This window comes from Alligator sinensis, unplaced genomic scaffold (assembly GCF_000455745.1).
Source record: "Alligator sinensis unplaced genomic scaffold, ASM45574v1 scaffold309_1, whole genome shotgun sequence".
Classification (NCBI taxonomy): Eukaryota; Metazoa; Chordata; order Crocodylia; family Alligatoridae; genus Alligator; species Alligator sinensis.
Genome location: NW_005842080.1, coordinates 857,705 through 878,847, shown reverse-complemented (window position 1 = coordinate 878,847; position 21,143 = coordinate 857,705). Strand labels below are relative to the sequence as shown.

Here is a 21,143-nt window from a genome sequence, read left to right as displayed (position 1 = left end):
AAACCCACCCCCCCCCCCCCCCCCCCCAACAAACCAGAAAAGAGAGTGCTCTGCACTGAACATACAATATATGCCATAAAGAAATTGGCTACTGTGTGGGGTTAGAAACTTCTTTGTCAGCTAGTTTGAAGGCTCATATATTGTAGTTGGTTTTTTTTCATCTTGTTTGGTAGGTCCATCCCAAGCATTAGTTAAGTAATCCCAAATATATAACCAACCCCTGCCCCACCCCCACCCCCCAAAAAAAAAAAAAAAAAAAAAAAAAAACACAAAAAAACCCAAACAACCTTTTAAACACTATTGATGAAGTGGTATTTTAAATGCCCTAAACTATGATGTCCTGTTTTTTCTTTTTACAGTATTTGTTACAGTAGCTGAGTGAAAAGCATCTTGTTGTATATAGCAATCATGGGCAAATCCTAGGAGGTGTGGGAAGTGGCCACACTGCCTTTGGCTGTGCCAAGTATGCACCGTGAGCTCTCTGAGCTCCTGGGCTGATCAGTGTGGCTCCTGCCTGCACTACATGCAGTCAGCCCTCTGAACTCACCAGCTGATCGGCATGGTTTCTGCTGGAGCTCCACATGCACAGTGAGCTTGGCATGTGGAGGTCTGGCAAGAACCTGCTCAGTGCTCATGTGCTGCATGGATAAAGAGAGATGTGAGTACACTATTCACACTTCCCTGGATCCTTCCCAGTAGCATTGGTTCTGTCTTAGTGTCCATCCTAATGCACATTCAGCTGCCTGATCTGGTGGTGTTTCAGTACCTGATTGATGCTTGGCATAATTATATTTAAAGGTAAAAGGAATGTGTTTTGTCAGTTCTGCTAGCCAAGGATGTTTTTTATTTGAACGTGGTTTAAGTTGTTGCTTTCTATGATGGAATTAATATGTCAGATTATTTTCATCAGCTGTTTTCAAAATCCATTTGCTTAATCTTCCTGTTTTTTAGCTGAAATGTAGAATCTCATTACATTGGGTCAGTGCATGCATGTACCATTTCTTCATATGAAAAAATGAAATGACTAGTCTTTGACTTGTGCAGTACGCTTAAAGGAAAGCAACCCCTTAATTTTGTTTTGTTTTTTTTCATTATTTCACATGCATGTTTAGAGTTTCACGAAATTGCATTGGATATTGTATGTACAATGCTACCTGGCACACATTTCAAGAAAACTGCAGTTGCTAGATCCAGGCCATTAGGTTGTACGTGAAATGCAATTGATTCTTTAGGGTCTTTGTACACACCATGTTTTTTGCTCTTTCTTGTGCTGTAACTGCATGGCTGTTTGCACGAGTGGGTTTTCTGGATGCTTTTAGAAATCTTTCTGGAGCATTAAAATAAAACTTAAATCCCTTTGAATTGTTTTCACTTTCAAATTGCTTCTACTTTTCTTTTTTCTTCTGTGGTTTGCCAGCTTCCTGCTTCCACAGCTGCATGGCAAGGCATGGACACGATGGGTGGGGAGCCCTGGCCCAGGGGGCAGTGCTGGACTGTCCCACTCTCCTGTGGTGCCAGCTGGGCACTGATCTTAATTAGTTTGAAAACCTAGTGTATGCAAACACAGCTGTGACACTCCAAAGCTTAATTCGTTCAAAAACCTAGTGTGTACAAACACTGATATGATGCTCCAAAATGAACAAGTTTAAATATTATAAATCTATTTAATTTAATGAGGATTAAAACCTTATTCAAGGTGTGTACAGGTGCCCTAGGAATTTTAACTTTTGGTGATAAACAATGTTAGAATTTTTTGGTGGGGGGAATATAATCAATTAAGTCTTGGGGCATATTGGGCTGCATTGGTAGGTGTGTTGTCAGCAGGGCAAGGGAAGTGATTCTTCCCCTAGATTCAGCACCTGTGAGGCCAGATCTGGAGTACTGTATTCAGTTTTGGGTACCCCACTACAGAAAGGATGTGGACAAATTGGGGAGAGTCCAGCAGAGGGCAACAAAAATGGTGAGCGGGCTGGGGGACATGACTTCTGAGGAAAGACTGAGGGAACTGGGCTTATTTACTCTAGAGCAGAGGAGACTTAATTAGCAGTTTTCAACTACCTGAAGGGGGGTGCGAAAGAGGATGGAGCTGGGCTGTTCTCAGTGGTGGCAGATGACAGAGCAAGAAGCAATGGTCTCAAGTTGCAGCAAAGGAAGTTTAGGTTCTGTGTTAGGAAGAATGCTCTCACTTGGAAGATAGTAAAGCACTGGAGCAGGTTATCCAGAGAGGTTGTGGACTCTCCATCCTTGGAGGTTTTTAAGATCCGGCTAGACAAAGCCTTGGCTGGCATGATCTAGTTAGAAATAGTCTGGCTTTGAGCATGGGGTTGGACTAGATGACCTCCTGAAGTCCCTCCCAGCCCTAATTTTCTATGATTCTAAGTCTTCAACAAAGTGCACTTTATTTTGAAGTAAAAAGCGTCAAACAATTACAGACTCTTAAAGCAGAGATGGTCTTCCTTTCTGTTTATACTGTATGAAGGGGTGTAGGTTGTAGCCGTATTGGTCTAAGGACATAGGCAGACAAGGTTCTTTGGGTAAATCTAATATCTTTTATTAGAGCAACTCACATAGTTGGAAAAAATCTTCTTACCAAGCTTTCCTATTTAAATACCCTTTATCAGGCTGAGGAAGCATCTGCAGTTCTACTCTAAGTTTTTTTTTCTTCTGGTGGATTAGGTAGTTTCATTTTTTGTACTGCTTTCCCAGGAATGCTGAGAACTTCCCAGTTTAAAGCAGGACTGCATGGAAGATCAACAAAACCATGGATCTCCCCCTCACCCCAATTATGGATTAAGGCCAAGAATACCCAATAATATATGGGGGCACATTTCTCACAAGAAAAACCCTGTCTCCAATCTCAGTTCTAATCCTCAAAGGGAACTTACAAAACACTTTTCACAGGTGAGCCTATGAACTTCACTTCGTCAACCTCCTGGATACAAAAAATCATGAACTAAATATAGACATTGGATTTATGATGCATTATAACCTGCCTGACAGCTGACTCCCCAGGTACTTCTCCACTATTTAACAGCTACATTCATTCCCTGCCCGCCCCAGCCTGTTCATCACCCACTGACTCCTCAGTTTACATCTTCACTGACTGCCTGTCTTGCATAAATACTAGGACTGTGTGAAGCTTTGGTCGCTGATTTGATTCGGTGGAGATTCAGCCCAATTTGGCGGCCAAATCTCCGAATCAAAATCGAACCAGGAGACCCTTTAATCTTTCTGAATCGAATCAGAACCCTCCAAATCAATTCAGAGAGATTTGGAGAGACTTGATGATTCGGACATACACACCTTTAAATGTTTTTTCTACATACTTCAAGGTACAGGCGGCTTGTGAATGCTGAGATGGTGGGATGAATTGAGCATCTCACAGGAGTGCGGGAGGTCCCCAGCACGCTCAGCGTCAGACCGAGTAGTAGACCAGAAGCACATCTGGTCCATTTAGGGTCTGCTGTGGAGTGCACGAGGGCCCCACCCCCTGGCTCAGTGACTGGTGCCTCCTGGGTCTGGGGGGGCAACCGGGGTTCTCCCACGGCTGATTGCTGAGCTGGAGGGATGCGGAGGAGGTCCCTTGCATGCTCGATGGCAGACCCAGAAGTGGACCGGAAGTACTCCCACACACGCTCCTGTGGGATGCTCCATCTGCCCCACCATCTCAGTGTTCACGAGCCACGCCTGGTACCTCAAGGTATGTATGGAAAACATTTAAAATTGTGTCTATGGCCACATGGGTGACTGGCACCACCCGAGTCAGGGGGGGCATATGCCCTCCAGTGACTGGAGCAGGAATCCCCCTGTGGCCAATCTCGCCAACCGGGGGGTGGTCCCCCTGCGGCCGACTGTACCGGCCAGGAAGCGTGAGCAGTGTTCCTGGCCCACTTCCGGAAGTGTCAGCGGCACTTCATCCAGTGCCCCCGCTCCCCAGCTGGCACTCAGGGGGGACACCGGGGTTCCTGCCTGCCCCCCACCCATCACCTAAGTGGGGAGCACTGCCTGCCAGGGGGTGCACATGCTCCCCCTGCATGTTGCCACTGTATGGCCAAATCACTGATTCTCCGAATCAGCATTGAATCTTCAGATCTGACCAAATCGAATTGGGACAGTGATCCAAATCAACTAATCGAATCGCTGTCCCCCAAAGTGGGTTGAATCTGAATCGAATACGGCCTGCTTTGCACACCCCTGATAAATACTAGCCTAGCTTCTGGCTTCTTTACTATTCATTCCATCCAGGAAGAGCCCAGACCAACTGCAGATGCTTCTTCAGCCTGACAAAGGGTATTTAAACCCGAAAACTTGCTAAGAAGAATTTTTCCAACTATTTGAGTTGGTTTAATAAACGATATCAGATATGCTCAAATAACCTTGTCTCTCTATGACTGTATGAAGACGTAACTTGACAATGAATCCATAATTTGGGGTGGGGGGGAGGGCGAGGGGTGTCCATGGTTTTGTTGACCTTCCATGCAGTCCTATTTTAAACTGGGCAGTTCTCAGCATTTCTGAGAAAGCAGTACAAAAAATGAAACTATCTAATCCACCAGTAGAAAAAAACTCAGAGTACAAATTTATAACTTACTTAAAAAAATTAAATCTCTTATTACTGTCTATTATTACTGAAAAAAGTAACCTACAGTATACATAGGAAGGAGGTAATTACATACCTTATCTTATGGGTATGTCTGTGGTGCAGTGAGTGGTGTAGTGTTACCTTGGGTATCAGAAGCATTCTGATCACAGCAATGTGAAGTTCCCATGCTCCCTTGATTTCATCATATATTGGTTTTAAAAAAACAGCTGAATGTGTTGCACCCAAAAAAGTTGATACCTTCCATAAGGATTGTCCATTGCAGAGCTTCACCTTACTATTCCTAATGGTTTTTAGTGGAAACAGTTATAGATTTAGGTATCACTGTTGCTACTATTCCATGAGGTGCAACAGGAAAAATCAGAGGCTTACTTAACTAGGTTATTTGCTAGCTCATTATCTAGCTAGCTTATTATTTAGATCAGAGGTGTCAAACATATGGCCTGCAGGCTGGGTCTGGCCCAAAGAGCCCTGCTATCTGACCCCTCGTGCTGCTCTGGGTCTGAACAGACCCACATGGGGCACAGCATGCACTGGCCCAGCCCTGTGCATAGGGGTCAGAACATGTGCCATGTGGCACCAAGCCCAGCTACTTTAGGACTATGCCACGTGGGCGAGTGCATGTGGTATGGATCTTGGAGCACCCGGAATGGGTGTTGCGTGCGGCACAGTCCAGCCAGGGGCATATAGTGAGGATCCCAGACTGGCTGGAGTGGGTGCGGTGCTGCATGTGGTCCCCCCCCCAGCCAGTCCAGGACCCATGCTGTATGCAGTGACTATCTGGAGTAGGCACCATGTGTGTTGCAGGCTGGCCTGGACAGGCACTATACATAGCACAGCACCTGCTCTGGCTGGTCTAGAATATGCACTACATGGGCCTTCCTGGACTGCATTGTACACCGCACCCACTCTGGCTGCTCTGAGATCCACGCTGCATGCAGCACAGGTCCCCGAATGGCTGGAGCAGATGCTGAATCTGGTAAAATAGAGGAAGGCTGGGGGGTTCTAGCCCATGGATTGGTCCTGTGCCACCCCGATTGCCCTGTTTTAGAAAGCTGTTAAAAATCCTGAAAAAGTTAACACTTAAGTGAACTTCAAAGATTCTGTATCTGAAAAGTAGCGAGTTTGTAAGTTAGGGCCTATTACTTTCAAAGAATCTTAAGGAAAGGAGCTGGGCTCCCAACTTGCATTGATATTCAAGGACATTTCTCCAATTTCAGTACCAAATTATGTGAGAGTGATTACAATAAAAATTCCTAAAATGTGTGCTTTTTGAATTACGTTGAAAGGAAGCCTAAGAACAAGGAGCAAAGAAGCTGTCAACATCTGGCTACGTATCAGAGGGACATTTCTGCAGCAGTTTAGCTTCACAACATTTGATGCATGAACAGGAAGGGCAGAAGTTAATGATCATGCTTGTCTGTTTCCTGGCTTTCTGTAATGTGTTGCAAGAACTTTTATGTGACAATAATGGAATGAGATTCTTGAACTTGTATCAGGAGAAACAACAATTTGCTTTCAAGACATCTTTTTTCTCTAGGCCATATATTTTGTAATTTGGGAATGAAAGTACCATGTGCTCAACATTTTAACTTATGTGTAAAAACAACCCTTCTGCATCTACAATTTGTATATCTAGTGTATCTGAAAAATACCAAAATGTTCTGTTGTTGTTTAACAAGCTATTAAAATAAATTGAATGCTGCCTACAAACATTATGACCCTGAAATCGTCAGATTATGAACTTTTTGTTCCCTTTGTACTTTATGAGTATTTCAGATGACTAACATTAATGTTGCCCATTGCCATTTTCAGGCTTTGCTGTCTGTACATGATACTGTTGCTCAGAAGAACTACGATCCAGTGTTACCTCCCATGCCTGATGATATTGATGAGGAGGAGGACTCTGTTAAAATAATCAGACTTGTCAAAAACAGGGAACCATTGGTAGGTTATTGTTTCTTTCACTTCTTTTTTTCTATTATGAACATGGGTCATGGAAAATGCGTTTAGATTGCTTTATGCAGATTTACCCATAAGGATGAACAATGCTTATGTAAATTCTGTGTTCATATTATTGCTACTAAAATGAGTCAAATGGGTAGGCTACATGATGGGTTAACCATGTATGCAAGTGAGTTTGACTAGTAAAATAACTAAAGTATAATTTTTAAACTTTAATTTGTTAAAGGGAGAGAAGAAGGGTAGGTGAAATACCCAGTGAAATCATGACCATTGTCTTGAGCTGTGCTTGCTAGCTTTAAAGTTAAGAATGTAATCTTTCGTGGCACTAAATATAGACTGCAAAGCACATCTTTAAATGCCTTGATTTGAAATCTGGCCTAACTTAAGATATGTGTTATGAATACCAGAAAGCTACTGTCTTTGTGAGGATATCTGGAAAAAAAGAATGTGCTGAGCCAAATGTGTATTACAAGAGTATTAAAAGGTAGGTGCACTAATTTGGCTATTCTATTTGCCTCAGAGAGTGAGAGACATTAAAAAAAAACAAAACTATATAACTCTTCTCCCTATACCAACAAGTGCTTTGTTTTAGATTATGTTGAATATTTGTATTAATGGAAAAGAATCCTAAAGAAATATCTTTACAGTTGCTTTCAGAAAGCAGGTTTTTTGAACAGGGGTGATGTGACGAGAGTGATGCCTACGTTAGGCATACAGTGGTAGCTTGTCTTGGAGTGGATATCTCAGTAATGCCCACATTCTTGATGGATTTCTGGCAACAAGAAATGAGTTTTAGCATTGACCGACTCTGGAGACCCATGGGTACAATTAGAAGTTTGACCATATGGAAGGATTTTACTTGGTTTTAACATTTTTAACAGTTTTTCCACAAAGATTTAAATCACAGGTCTGTTTATCAAGATTTCATTTTTTTTTAATCAAGCAAAGTGTTAAGGAAGAAAACAAAGTTACTTTAAGTGTTAATGTTAGGAATGAGCAAGGAAAAATTGTACCTACTTATCTCTGAAGCATGAAAAAAAGTCAACATGCCTTTTAGAATGAGTTCAAAGTAAATAACTTTGTTTTTGTGCAAATGAAAATGCCCTCATCATTGTCTTTCTTGAATCTATGTTGCAGCGAGGCTGCTCCAACCTGTTGTAATTACTTGCTTAATCAAGTCTGCTGGTGAGTGTGGTAATTACCATTCTCCAGCGGACTCCAGTGTCTTGTGTATTAGAGTCCCCGTGCTGAAAAATGGTGGAGGGCGTGGATATTGTGGATTATTGTGGACATGTTATTGTGGAATATTTTCAGGAAAAGAGACATTAATTCTTTTAATGCAAACGTGTTTTTCAGAAAAGTAAATGCAGTGACTTAGGGTGACTGATTCTGTGAAGTACTGTATTATTGTTTCTTACTGTCTGAGAATTTAGGACTCTTCATTTTGGATTTAGGTAAATAAATCCACAGTTCTGCAAATGTGATTGACTTGTGTTAAGTAGAACTGTCAGGAAGAAACAAACAAATAGGTAGCCAATTTTTGAGAGAAACTAACTTTTTCAAGCTTTTACATGGAAATATAAACTCCATTTAAAAGGAATATACATGAATATGCTACAGACCAAAACACAATTGTGATTCTGTGTGCATTTATCTACAGGGATTCCAGTCCTGTGTATGCACCCAAAACACACAATACTAAATTCTTTTGAATAGCAGTAGCCTTTGCCTATTCACCTATGGAACTTATGTGTACAAGACCATAAGGGACAAGACAGCCTCAGCTCATACTCTTTCTTCCTGTAATTCATGTTTTCTGCTTCCTGATCTATCTGCCACTGTGTTGCCTGTCCCTTCCCAGTCTGCTGCATGCCACACACAGGGTGTTTATGCTACTTCTGGTGTCAGACGTTGGCTACCCCTTCTCTGTGCTATAACTTTTTTTATATACCTGACTACTGTAGTTACTTGAATCCAAGATGAGGAATTTTTTTGAGGATATTGTGGAGGTGAATTTAAGATGCCCCCCCCCAATAATTAGATTCTATACTTTAAAAATTACAACAATTTTATAATCTAATTATAAATCTAATTATTGGGGTTGTCTTAAATTCAAAGTAATCTTGGATTGGGGTAAATATGGTGCCTTGCTTTGATTTGTTGTTAATTTGATTTGTTGAAAAACAAGTGTTTACTTTGTTTATATTTGGGAAGCAGCAGATAAGCCGGTGGACTAGGAGGCTGTACATCTGTGAAACCATGAAAAGTGTTTTTTAGTACCAATGCATGCTGCTATGGAACCTTTAATCACATTCTCAGTCTCTGATATAGCTCTCAAACTCCTTATTTTCCCTTTAAAAATATTTTAAACTGAACAGTGCCATTACATCTTTGTGTCTGCTTTAGGGTAATTTACACCTTTGGCTAGCAACACCAACAGTTTTCCAGGTTTCCAAGTTCCAGCCTTAACCTCCTCTTTTAAAGCACAAAATGAGGAGCTGCACTGCACGTGAAGCTGAAAAAAATCTTGGAGCTGAACATTTCATAGGAATAAACTTTCTTGCCAGATTATACACCCCTCATCATTTAGGCAGGCCTAGCAGCAACACAGATAAATCTGCTTTTTCAGGTTTTCAGCAAAACCAAAAGTGCTCTTGCATTTAAACTCAAATTAATTGATGTTTGAGGATTAAAAAGAAGAGCCTTCTAAAATGGCCAAAAATGTAAGGGGAGACTTTTTTTTAACTCACTTTGCTTATTTGCACAGTGTGCTGTATGTGAGCTACCGCTGAAGACAAGACAGCTATGCTTTTTATATGACTTCCTGATTGTGGGACATTGTCCTCTTAATTTAGAATGGCTGTAAAAAAATCTCCGTAATTCTTTTCAACGAATATCCTTTCATTTATGTTGCGTTTCTTTCTTGCATTGTGCCTATTTTAGAATTATAAAAACACCATTATGGCAAACACAAGGAATATCCAATTTTTCTACTCCCTAAGATCTCCCCCAGGTGTTTTAGTATAGGGTGATTCACACCCCCAGGCCATGTTTGTTTCTTGGATAACTATTCAAGACTCCTTTCCCAAAGAGCAAAGTATCAGCTAGTGTGTGAGAATAGATGGTTTTATGTTTTGAAGGCAAATCTGGTATAAGAAATGGCCTCTTTCTGTCCAGGGTATTTACTATTTCTCATTTATCAATTTTCAGCACTGCTTAAGCCCCAATCTGTGGATTGACCCAATCAAAATAGTGTAATATGTTTACTTGGAGTATTTAGCCCCCAAATTATATTCTTTTATGTTGTTGTTATGCATCTTAGTCTATACTGGTATGTCTGTGCTGAATGGGTGAGCTTTATTAGCAAATAGGAGCAACTGTCACATTCTGTAGGATAGAACAGAAGGGACAGATTTCTTTTCATCTGGTATAAATGACAAAAACCTTGTGTGTAATATTATTAAATAATGTATTTCAAATAGTTAACAGATTTTTATGAGCAGCTATCATTCTTATTTGTAGACTGCAGTACACATCTGTATTGTATTTACCATTTTCAATTTTATATCAAGTATTTTCTAGTCTAATATACTTACCTAGTATGTCTTTGCATAATTTATCTTTTTTTTTTAAGGGAGCTACTATTAAAAGGGATGAACATACTGGTGCAATTGTGGTGGCTAGGATAATGCGGGGAGGAGCTGCAGACAGAAGTGGTAAGTTGTATTTGTTTTTGGTACTGGCCATTCAAATTTTTAAAAAGCAAGAAAAATGTTTTTTATCTTTTGAGTTGTTTGTTTGCATGAAATGTAGTAGAACTACAAAAAAGATGAGCAGAACCCTGCTCTTCTCCTCCCCACCCCACCCCCAGGGTGGATGGGCTAGCTTGGGCCCAAGCTGTCTGCTCCAGCCAGCAGGGAGGCATGTTCTAGCACCTCTGTCCCCTGGCTTTTGCACTGAGCCACTGCAGGCGTGTGGTTGCATTTTCAGAATCAAAAGTGAATGTCTGTTCACTTGCTTATTGATTCAATCTATGCAATTTAGACTAACCTGCGAAGATTGAATCGATTCAGTCTTGGGCTTTTTGATAGTCTGTACTTCGCCCTGGGGAGCTTCTCTCCCTGCAGCTTGCAGGGTCTGGCTCAGGCCCTGGGATTATATGCCTCATAGCCCTGTCTCTTTCTGTCATGTGGCTCCTCAGTTATGCACAGGAGTTTACCCTTTTTAAATTAGCAGCCAAACTGTGCTCCTGCTGTTGCCACCTCATGTAGCCAGCTTAGCCCGCTGCCTGCTCTTAAAGTAACAGGAGCCCTCTGGCTCTCTGTTACATTGAGAGACTGGTTGGTATCTAGGATTCAGTGCAAGGAGGCTCTCTGGTCTTGAGAGAGATAGACTTCAGCTTGGCAGAGAGGGAAGAAGATGAGGGGTGGAGTGTCCCAGCAGCAATGGGGGAAGCTGTCCCCCAGTTAAGGAGTAAAACCTCTTGTCTACCCACTTCCCCCCCAGCAGGCACTGCTAAATATCGTGCTGAGTGAAAAAACAGAACCCATAATTTGGAGGTACAGAGTACCTCCTTATCTTCATCCCCCAATTCATTTCCCCAAGCACTTAGCTGCCAGGACCTGAGAACTTCCCTGACATCACTGCTCAGTTCCTAGCCCCTCTTCACAGAGCCCAAAATACCACATAGCTCCATTGATACCAGTGCCTCCCAGCCTCAGTTCTAATGCACCTGTCCCATCCCCCCCCTTAATTGGCTCCTGGGGCTCATGTCCCTCTCACCTACCCATAGTTATGATACTGGTAGTTGGGAGAGGTTTTAGATAATTTTTTGGACACAAGGTGCCCTTCCTCAGGTCTGGTTCCTTGTATTTCTCTATATAACTTTTAGATTAAATTAAAAAGTAAATTACAATAAAGTATTTCAAACATGAAAGGTCTGACCCTGTTGACAAAAGTAGGATTTAGTTTTGTTTTTTACAAATCAATTTGCTTATCTGTAGTGCAAACACTTGATACAATTAATAATAGTATTTTAAAAAGAGTGTGCGTTTTTTGATGGTGTGTAGTTTTAGTTGGTCATTTAGTTACTGGTTTTCATTCAGAACTTCACATAACATCCTCATAAAGTCATCACGACTGAGGACCTGGTTAAATTATAAATACTTAAATGTATGTTAAATATTTGAAGGAAATGCAGTGCACTGAGTGAAGAAAGTATAGTAGTAGGTGGAAATGGCACACTATAGCAAGCTTCTTAAAGCTCAGAAGACTTCAGTGGATATAACTGATTCCCAAATCTAATCTAAATGCACAGCTGTTTCCTACTAAGTCATGTCATGTGCTGATACAGAAGTAAACAAGTGCTTCAGTGCTCCCAAATAATATTGTTTCTATTGTACTGCCTGCCCTTCAGGTGGTAGATATTACAACCAATTTCCAAAACCTTCAGCTTTTGGTTCTTTTCCATTTCAGCACCACTGGACATGTCCATACTATGGCGGCACCATGTCTTGGTCATGATGTTCCTGTGCACATGCCACCCAGTTGCTGCCTCTTACATACTGCCAACCCAAAAGATGCTAGTGTAGGCACACCTCTGCACACACTCTTAAACCTTCATCTCTAGTATGCTTGGGAGGGGTTAGTGTCATTGACCTTGAGCATCTACACTGAGGTGTGCTCAGGACTTTCCCAGCCAGAGCGTTCTACTCCCTCAAAGGAAATTAAAAAAGGGCATATTTCAGTATCGTAATAGGTGAGTGGGGCAAATGGAAGGCTCCCAGGAGTTTTTGTCACAGCAGGTGCAGCGTCTAAAATGGTTGGCTTATCCTCCTCCCTAACCCTACCCCAGACACTGAATGAGCTTGCTACACTTTTGCATATATGCTTGTTTTGTTTGTATTTCTGTCAAGGAAGTTAATTTTACCTTGTTTTCCATTGGCAATTGCTCCTACAACATCTTTAAATTGATTTAAAAGTATATCCAGATCCTATTCCATGTGCTATGTTAGAAATCTAAGCCCTTGTCCGAATTCTGCCTGCAGAGCTGCATCAGCAAGTGGTGTAACAAGATCATACCAGTAACTAAGCTCTTGCAGGAAAGCTCCGTGTGGATACAGCTCTGATGGTAGAAGATGGCCTCTGATTTTGGTGACTCTTGTGTAGCTTTGGCAACAGAAAAATCTTGCCGGCAAAGATGTATCCATATTGGGAAGGTGCTGCTGCTGTAGATAGAGACAGCAGCCCCCATAGTGTAGATGTAGCCGAAAGGGGGCTTAAGGAGCTTTTAGCAGTCTAGATCTTTATGTGCAATCCAGTTCTACTCTTGTGTCCCAGAAAAGCCATTAATGTGCCTGCCTCTTAAATCATAAGCTCCTACACCACAATAAGTGAAGAGAAATACGACCCAAATCCCATAGTCTAGAGGTTAGTCACTTGCCCAGAATGGAAAGGAAGGCAAAAGATGGGCTCTCCTTCTTTCTTCTATTCTCCCCCGCCATCTTTTCAGGTAAGCATATTCCCTCTGGGCAATTTGGATGTGGAGTCTTGAGTCAGATGCCTGAGAGTTCACCCCACACCATGCGTAGCATTTCCTGTTGACTCTCTCTAGGCAACTTCCTGCTCAGTGCTCACATGCTCTGGAGGTGCATAAGGCTGCCCATTGCGAGAATGGAGTGATCTGTGTACCTCCCCAGGGATAATGCCTCTATTGAGGTGAGATGCATGATTTTGGGAGGGAGGGCCACATAAGTTTAGGCATCTAAGAGGTGAATAGGATCTGGGCCTTAGTATTTCCTTCATGAGTGTAACTTAGTAATTTTTAAAGCAAAAACAAATTGCCTTGTGATCAGTCTTGCACTGTGTATTCTCAACTCCCATTAATCAATGAAGAATGCTCAGCATCTTGCAAGATGGGATTTGAAGTCAGTATATATGTATGAGGTTTTTTTTGTCAGACTTGAGCTGTCCAACACTAGGGAAGTGGGATAAGTGGTCCTAGTATCTGTATACTAGAAAGAAACTTGGAAAGTTGAAGGTACAATGCTTTTGGAAGGATGGAAGAGAAACAATCTATCATCTATCTCAAATTCTTCATGATGATCTTGGCTACTGCAGTGTTTACCATATATAGCATCCGGAGCAGTGATTGTCAACTAAGGGGCCTTTTAAGGGTGCCATAGGATGTTGTGGAATATTAGCACTGTTTGATGTACAAACGCCTAGACATGATTCAAAAGATAAACCTAGATATTTCAAATAGGAATCCATAGTGTCAAAAATATTCTGACCTGTTGTGGTCTTACAACAGAAGTTCCTTGTAGCAGAAGAACTGCTCTCTTAATTTTCTGTAGCCAGAAAGCAAGTAAAAGGTAAGAGCTGGCTTTTGAAGGGGTTGCCTTGGGCCCAGTGAGGGGCACTTTGAATCTAAATAGGTTAAGAACCATTGAGGTATAGACAAATTGTAGAAATCGGTGACTCCAGCTTGGAGGAAACAAACAGAAAAAACGTAGAAGGTCTGAATCTTGCTGTAAATTGTATTAATGAAACACTATAGCCGTTTAACAACAAATAAAGCATTTTATTAATTGTGTAGGACTTATTCATGTTGGTGATGAACTCAGGGAAGTCAATGGCATTCCTGTAGATGATAAAAAACCAGAGGAAATAATACAAATTTTGGTAAGTGATAAACATTTTTAAACTAGTTTAGCAAAAATTAAAGTATGTCAACAGATTTTCTGTTTCAGTGTATCTTTCTTTGAAAAAGTATGATACAAGATGGATTTTTTTTTTCTTTTTTCCTTTCTTGGTACCATTTTTTGCATCCCTATGTCTCCCTTATCTTAAAAAATGATGTGTCACACTTTGTTATGGTTCTGCTTATAAATGGCTTATGAAGGCGTAAGAAATTATGAAAGATCATAGGATCATAGAAAAGTAGTGCTGAAAAGGACTTTGTGAGGTCTAGTTCAACCCCCTGCTCAAGGCAAGAGCATCCCTCACTGAAGTGTCCCAGCCAAGTGTCTGTCTAATCTGCTTTTGAAAGTTTCCATGCCTGAAGATTCTACAACTTCTCTAGGTAGCCTGTTTCAATGCTTGACCACTCTCATAGTCAGAACGTTCCTCCTAATTCCTAGCCTAAACTTCCGCAATGCAGCTTGAGGCCATTGTTCCTAGTTCTGTCACCTACAGCTAAGAGAGAGGCTCATCTCCATCCTCTCTAACAACCCTTTAAGTATTTGAACACCATTATCAAATCAGTCTTCTCTTCTCCAGACTTGGCAACCTTAGCTCTTTCAGCTTTTCCTCATGAGTCTCATCTCCCAGGCTTCAGATCATTTTTGTTGCTCTACACTGGACTCTTTCCAAACTGTCCACATACTTTTTAAGTGCAGGGCCCAAAACTTCACACACTACTCCAGGTAAGGCCTCACTGGTGCTGAAGAGAGTAGATGAATAACTTTCCTTGATTTGCAAGCAACACTCCTGTTAATACACCCCAGGATGCCGTTGGTGTTTTTTGCAACAAAAGCACACTGTTGGCTCACATTTACCATATGGTCCTTCTCTGCAGTACTGCAGCCTAGCCAGCCATTCCCCAGTTTGTGTTTGTACATGTGGTTACTCCATCCCAAGTGCAGGACTTTGCACTTGCTCTTCTTGAATCTCATCTCATTGATTGTGGACCATGTTTCCAGTGTCTCCAGGTCATTCTGGATCCTACTCCTACCTTCTGGAGTGTCCACAATTCCACCCAAACTGGTGTCGCCTGCAAATTTGCTAAGTATGCACTCAATCCCATCATCCAAATCATTAATGAAGATGTTAAACAATACCAGACCCAGGACAGACCCCATGATACCTCCTCTCAACTAGACGTTGAGCCCTTGTGAGGACTCCTTCCTGAGTACAGTGATCCAACCAGTTATGTATCCACCCTACAGTACTTTAATCGATATTTCCTTAGCTTGTTAATGAAGATAATGTAGGAGGCAGTATCCAAAGCTTTGCTAAAGTCGAGGTATACCACATCCACTTTTCTCCCCTCATCTACAGAGCCTGTCACTTCATTATAGAAGGAAATGGGGTTGGTCAGGCATTACTTGCTCTTGGTTAATCCATGCTGACTGTTCCAGATCACCTTGTTCTCCTCTAGGTGCTTCTTGAGAACCTGCTCCATGACCATTCCAAGTATAAAGATCAGGCTGACTGCTCTGTAGTTCCTCTTCCATTCCTTTCTTAAAGATGAGCACCATATTTACCCTTTTTCCACTTATCTGGGACCTCACCTGACCTTTGGCTCTGAAATTACTTCAGCCAGTTGTTTCAGTACCCTCAGGTGTGTCCCATCTGACCCTGCAAACTTGAAAGCATATAGCTCAGGGGTGGGCAAAATGGCAGATCTGGCTGGCAGTCAGACTCCATTTCCCAGCAGTCCCTGCCCGCATGGCTGGGGCCAGGCTTCAAGGACACCCCAGCTGCGCTGTGATAACACAAGTCTGGGGTTACCATGGAGACTGGCCCAGCCATGCTGGCAGGGGGTGTGGCAGGGCAGGGGGCTGCTCCAGAGCCACTGGGATCTTGTGCCAGGGGCAGCTTGGTCTGGGGCCAGGGCAGAGCCACACTCTGCAGTCTGTGTGCTCCGGGCAGGGGTGTGCAGGCAGTGGATTGTGTCTCTGCCCTAGCTCCTTGCTGCAGATCACTACAACACTACATGAGCAGACAAGGAGCAACAAAATCTTCCTGCGGGACCAGGGACTGAAGGCAAAAGGTATGCACAAAGAGTAGTTTCCCTCTTCCGTGTTTAGGTGTGCACGAAGAGTGGTTGTTCCTTAAGGACATGATCCTTGAAGCACAAAGGAAGTCCATTCCCATGTTGCGAAAAGGTACCAGAAGAGGTACATTTAGAAGAGGTTTAGCCAAGAGGTACCAAAGTACCAATTACATCATAATTCTATGATCGTACTAGGACTTCCATTTCATCCTGTTTCTTCCCCATAATTCTCACATTATTATATAAACATTTATCTGACTGCCTTGTCCTCTCCCAAAGGATGTTGCTAAGGTTTCCATTATTGCTTCCCTTTAATAAGTTTTTATCCAGTCTCCTGGCTTTTTACTTATCTCTGGGCTTTTGTCTCCATCCCCCCAGTTAATTTAGTTTAAAGCCCACCTTGCTAGGTTAGCAAGCCTCTTCGTTACGTGGACCTCATTCCTTCCCAGCAGTCCGTTTTCTTGGAACACTATCCCATGGTCAAATAAGACCAAGCCCTGCAGATTACACAATCTACGCAGCCATGTAGATGTTATAAACCTGTTGCAAACATGGAGAGTTAAGTTGCAATTATAAGAACCATGTTTGGTTCTAACAATTTAGTCACGTAACAAATCATTATTAAGCCTTCATAAACAATTTATAAATGGAATCTTAATATAGTACTTTATTTGGTTATATATGAATAGTAGTAATGTTGTTCTTTCTCAGGCTGTGCTCCCTTATACCTTACCACTACTAAAGCCAATATAAGCTCATGGCTGTGAAAAAATACCATAGACTAAATTTCTCAATTTAGTCTTTCAGGCCCCTGGCAGTTATTTCCATCAAACAACAGACAATACCGGTCCATGGAAACATCACACCATGTGACCTGCTTCATGTTCACGGGGGAGGCTATCCAAAGGGGAAGAAGGTGCCTTGGGAACTCCCTTGGCCAGCACCCAACAGCAAGCAGACTGGAGAGCTGAGGGCAGGGGTTGTTTATCCTCACCTTCATTTGTGCTGTGCTGGGACTGAAGTTAGCTGGGCTTCCCCCTCTCCCACTTTGGAGTGAAGGAGATGTTCCTCTGACCCTTATGCAGATCTGGGGAGATCTCCATCTCTCCCCAGGTCAGACAAGTAAAGCGTGTCACTTGAGTGTTTGTTTACATGCTGGCTTGCATAGAGAGATGCTAAATGGCTTCTTAAAGAAGCAGCCGTGAAGGCTGGTTGGAGACAGGGAGGAGGGGTGGTGAATCATGATACCTCTTGCTGCTGTGCCTTGAGGAAGAAAAGTTAAGCTCGAGTCACAGAGTCCCCTTGCAGAAAGAGTGGGAAGGAGGGGTAGGGAGAGGAACAGTGCACCCTGGGATACTGGACTTGCCCAACCTGTAACATATGCCACAGATTCAAATTGAAATGAGATACAAACAAGCTGCAAAGATATTCTACAATCATGTTACAAGTAACATCTTTGTGGCTGGTTCACCATTTTTGTGGCTTATCAGGTGATAAAGTGATTGAATTTGTGGCATGTGATTTATCATGTGATTTAACACATTAACCATCCCAGGGATATAAAAATGCATACCATTTTTACTGCAAAGGATCAAAGACTTGGGTAGGTTGGAGAAGTGTCGGTAGTTCTTCCTGTTCTTGAGGTAGTCGTTTGGGGGGGGAGGTTTCCTCCTGTTAAAAAGATTATTTTATATCATTTTGGTTAAGTAGCCAAAATAATTGACTTTTGCCTGTCTACCTTCCTAGTATTCTGTGTGTGCTTTTGTGTTCCCTATGGAAGTCTCTTTTCAGCAAAATTAATATTTAAAAAAAAATCTTGAGAAACGACAGCAACAGAAAAAGTTTGAACAATTTTCCCCGTTTGCCTCAGTGAAGTACAGTATAAACATCAGAAGCTCGTTAGAACCCTTTCGGTGAGAATGGAATTATTGATTCCAGTCCTGCTGTTGGTGAAATAAGAAACTTGGCTGCTGTTTGTCAGACAGTGAGCTTTTGGATCACAGGATTGCAGGCAAAAGTATGTCTCACTTGGTAGTGGACAAGCCTGTTTCCATTTTGCTTAAATCGTTGGCTGTGTGTTGCACTCTGCTAGTTTTTATGAAATCCATTGGCTGCCTGCAACAGTAACAGAGTCTCCAGCTGATTAGCACTTCCTTCAATAGCAAAATGTCACTGAGGCAGTGGGAATATATTGTGGTTTATAAGTAAAATGCAGCCAAATACACATACTTTTAATGGGTCATAGGAAAAGAGAAGTGGATGATGAGATGGCTGATGATGGTTAACTTGTTTGAAGATTTATAGGGGTTTTTTTCCCCCTGGTGTACACAGCCTACTCAAAAAATGTTTTGATTCTTCTATTCTTTTTAACTCAGCACAAGAATAAAATCCTAGGAAAAATATGTTTATACTATAATTGTGACAAAAACCTGTTTGAATATTTCTATCCATTTTCTGAATGATGAAATGTTAGTTGGATTATCCCAGAGAGGTCCAAACTTTGCCAGGAGCGTAGTGGTTGCTTCTGTTGCACATAAAAATTAAAGGCAAATGCAGTTTTTCATTTTTAATATGGAGCAATAACCTCTGAAGTTGCAGGTTCCAGTCTTTAACACAAAGTTTTGTCTTTACTTCATGGTAGTCCACATAGTAAATAAAAACATTGCGGACCAGAAACTTATCTTTATAGTTCACAGCTTTGCATTATGACAGAACTCCTGGGATTGTGTTTGGAACATGGGCTGAATTTTAGTTATTCATGCATTAGTTTGACGTCTCTTTTGCTGTTTTTAGACTTTCTGCATTAATTTTTTAGGATGCTAAATTCTTAATGTACTTTCTTTTAAAAAATCTTCAATAGGCTCAGTCTCAAGGAGCAATTACATTTAAAATTATACCTAGTGTGAAAGAGGAAATGCCAGCTAAAGATGGCAAGGTAAGCACTAATTTATTTCATAAGCTGTTTATGATGACTCTTCTGATCAAATGTTAATGTTCAGTGCGACACACAGGCAAATTGAAGACACCCATATGGATGTATTTAATTAACAGGATTTAATTTGACTAAATCATATGAAGGGGAATATTATTCCTTTCCTCTTCCCCTGCTTGCTTTCGTAGGTATTTAATTAGGTACACACTGCAGGTTCCAGGGCTTCTAACACATGCCCAATAAGAGTGGGTAGATGAGGGGTTAGCCACCTTCAGCCTGCTGGCCACATTTGACCTGCAGAGAGACTTTATCTGAGCCACTAAGCCAGATGTTGGGGGCAATTTTGGGGAAAGTGCTGGTCTACTTTTGGAGCAGGCTGCAGTAATTCAGCCTGCTGTTGCTAAAAAATTGCCAATCCCCAGGGTATGTCATTTTCAGCCACACCCCTAGAATTTAACTGGTTTCTGAAACCTCTTGTAAAAACCCACCTGTAAGGAGGTAAAGTTACCAAGTTGGACTGCAGTCAACAAATCCTTCAGATGACCTTTTCTCTTTCTTAACAGAAGGTCCACCATTAAAACCTTGAGCCTCTGTTTTTCTTTGGGAAATTGACCCTTTTAGCCTTTCTTGACCCTGAACTCTGTTAGCAGGTTGCAACATGCTAAATGTCTTATAACTTCCTAAGGTTAAACTTCCGCATAGACAGTTCACAGCAACAAGCATTTCTAACAAGACCTAAGGTCTTTTGTACATTGAAAAGAAAAAAAAAAAGAAACCTGTGACTTACACTTGCAGATATGTTTGTATCTGAAATAAAGCTGTTTGTTCCAGATGTTTATCAGAGCTCTGTTTGACTACGATCCTAATGAGGATAAAGCAATTCCTTGTAAAGAGGCTGGGCTTGCTTTCAGAAAAGGAGAGATCCTTCATGTCATGAGCCAAGACGATGCAACCTGGTGGCAGGCCAAGCATGACGGTGATGCCAATCCCAGAGCAGGCTTGATCCCTTCAAAGCATTTCCAGGAGAGGTGAGCTACTAAGCAGCACACTATAATTTTTCTCCTTGTTGTAAAAAGAAAGCCTTTGTACTGCTTTACAGCATAGTTGTCATACATGTGCTCACAGATTACAAGGTTATGATAAACTTTAAAACCTTGTATTGCAGTAAGACAGCTAAACTTGGAAGCTCACTGCCTAAATAGTTTGGATTTCCTCACTTGTCTGGCTAGAATGAATAATGACAAAAACTGATAGGATAGTGCTGATCGAGTTTGGAAGAAAGGCCATATGGAAAATAGCACATCAGTATCTGTATTCACATTGATGTGCTATGCAGGAATAAGCTGCAGCTGTTTTTGGAGAACTTACAAAAATGTGAGACTTAAGGATTTAATTTTTGTAGAACTTGAATAATTGCATTGTTTTGGGTTCATTTTTAAAAAAATCTTTCAGTTTCTTTTACAAGAGTGTCATGATGATGAGTGTGTATTAATCCCAACCTTGCTATGAAAACTTAGTCTGTCCCTGTCACCTCCCATTTTCTAGAAGATTTGCACTGAGAAAACCAGAAGTTCAGATTCAGCCACTGAAAATTTCCAACAGAAAATCATGTAAGTATGTTAACCTGGAATAGAAATTATGCTCTTGATCTCTAACCTTTAAAACATCAGTTTGTTTCATCCCAGTCAGGAGGATTTACTACTTGAAGGCAGACTAGCTCAAGGATCTCGTTGTCACAATACAAATGTTTTGTGGGTTCTTTTATAAATATTTACATATGCAAACTGAAAGCGTGTTTTTTCTTAACCTTCCAAATTCTTATTAAAAATGTGGGCCCAATTTTAATCTATGAATAGGTCATTCCTTTT

General features: G+C 41.5%; 1 protein-coding gene across 7 annotated transcripts in view; it reads left to right on the top strand.

Moving 5' to 3' along the window:
- MPP7 (membrane palmitoylated protein 7) overlaps positions 1-21,143 on the top strand; it is a 236,338-nt gene that overhangs the window by 155,960 nt on the left and 59,235 nt on the right. For all 7 annotated transcript variants that reach the window (XM_025204421.1, XM_025204422.1, XM_006023781.3 and 4 more), the window contains 6 exons: positions 6,416-6,547; positions 10,200-10,281; positions 14,163-14,248; positions 19,204-19,278; positions 20,107-20,303; positions 20,821-20,885. In XM_025204421.1, the coding sequence (XP_025060206.1) occupies positions 6,416-6,547; positions 10,200-10,281; positions 14,163-14,248; positions 19,204-19,278; positions 20,107-20,303; positions 20,821-20,885 (637 nt within the window). The remainder of the gene's footprint in view (positions 1-6,415; positions 6,548-10,199; positions 10,282-14,162; positions 14,249-19,203; positions 19,279-20,106; positions 20,304-20,820; positions 20,886-21,143) is intronic.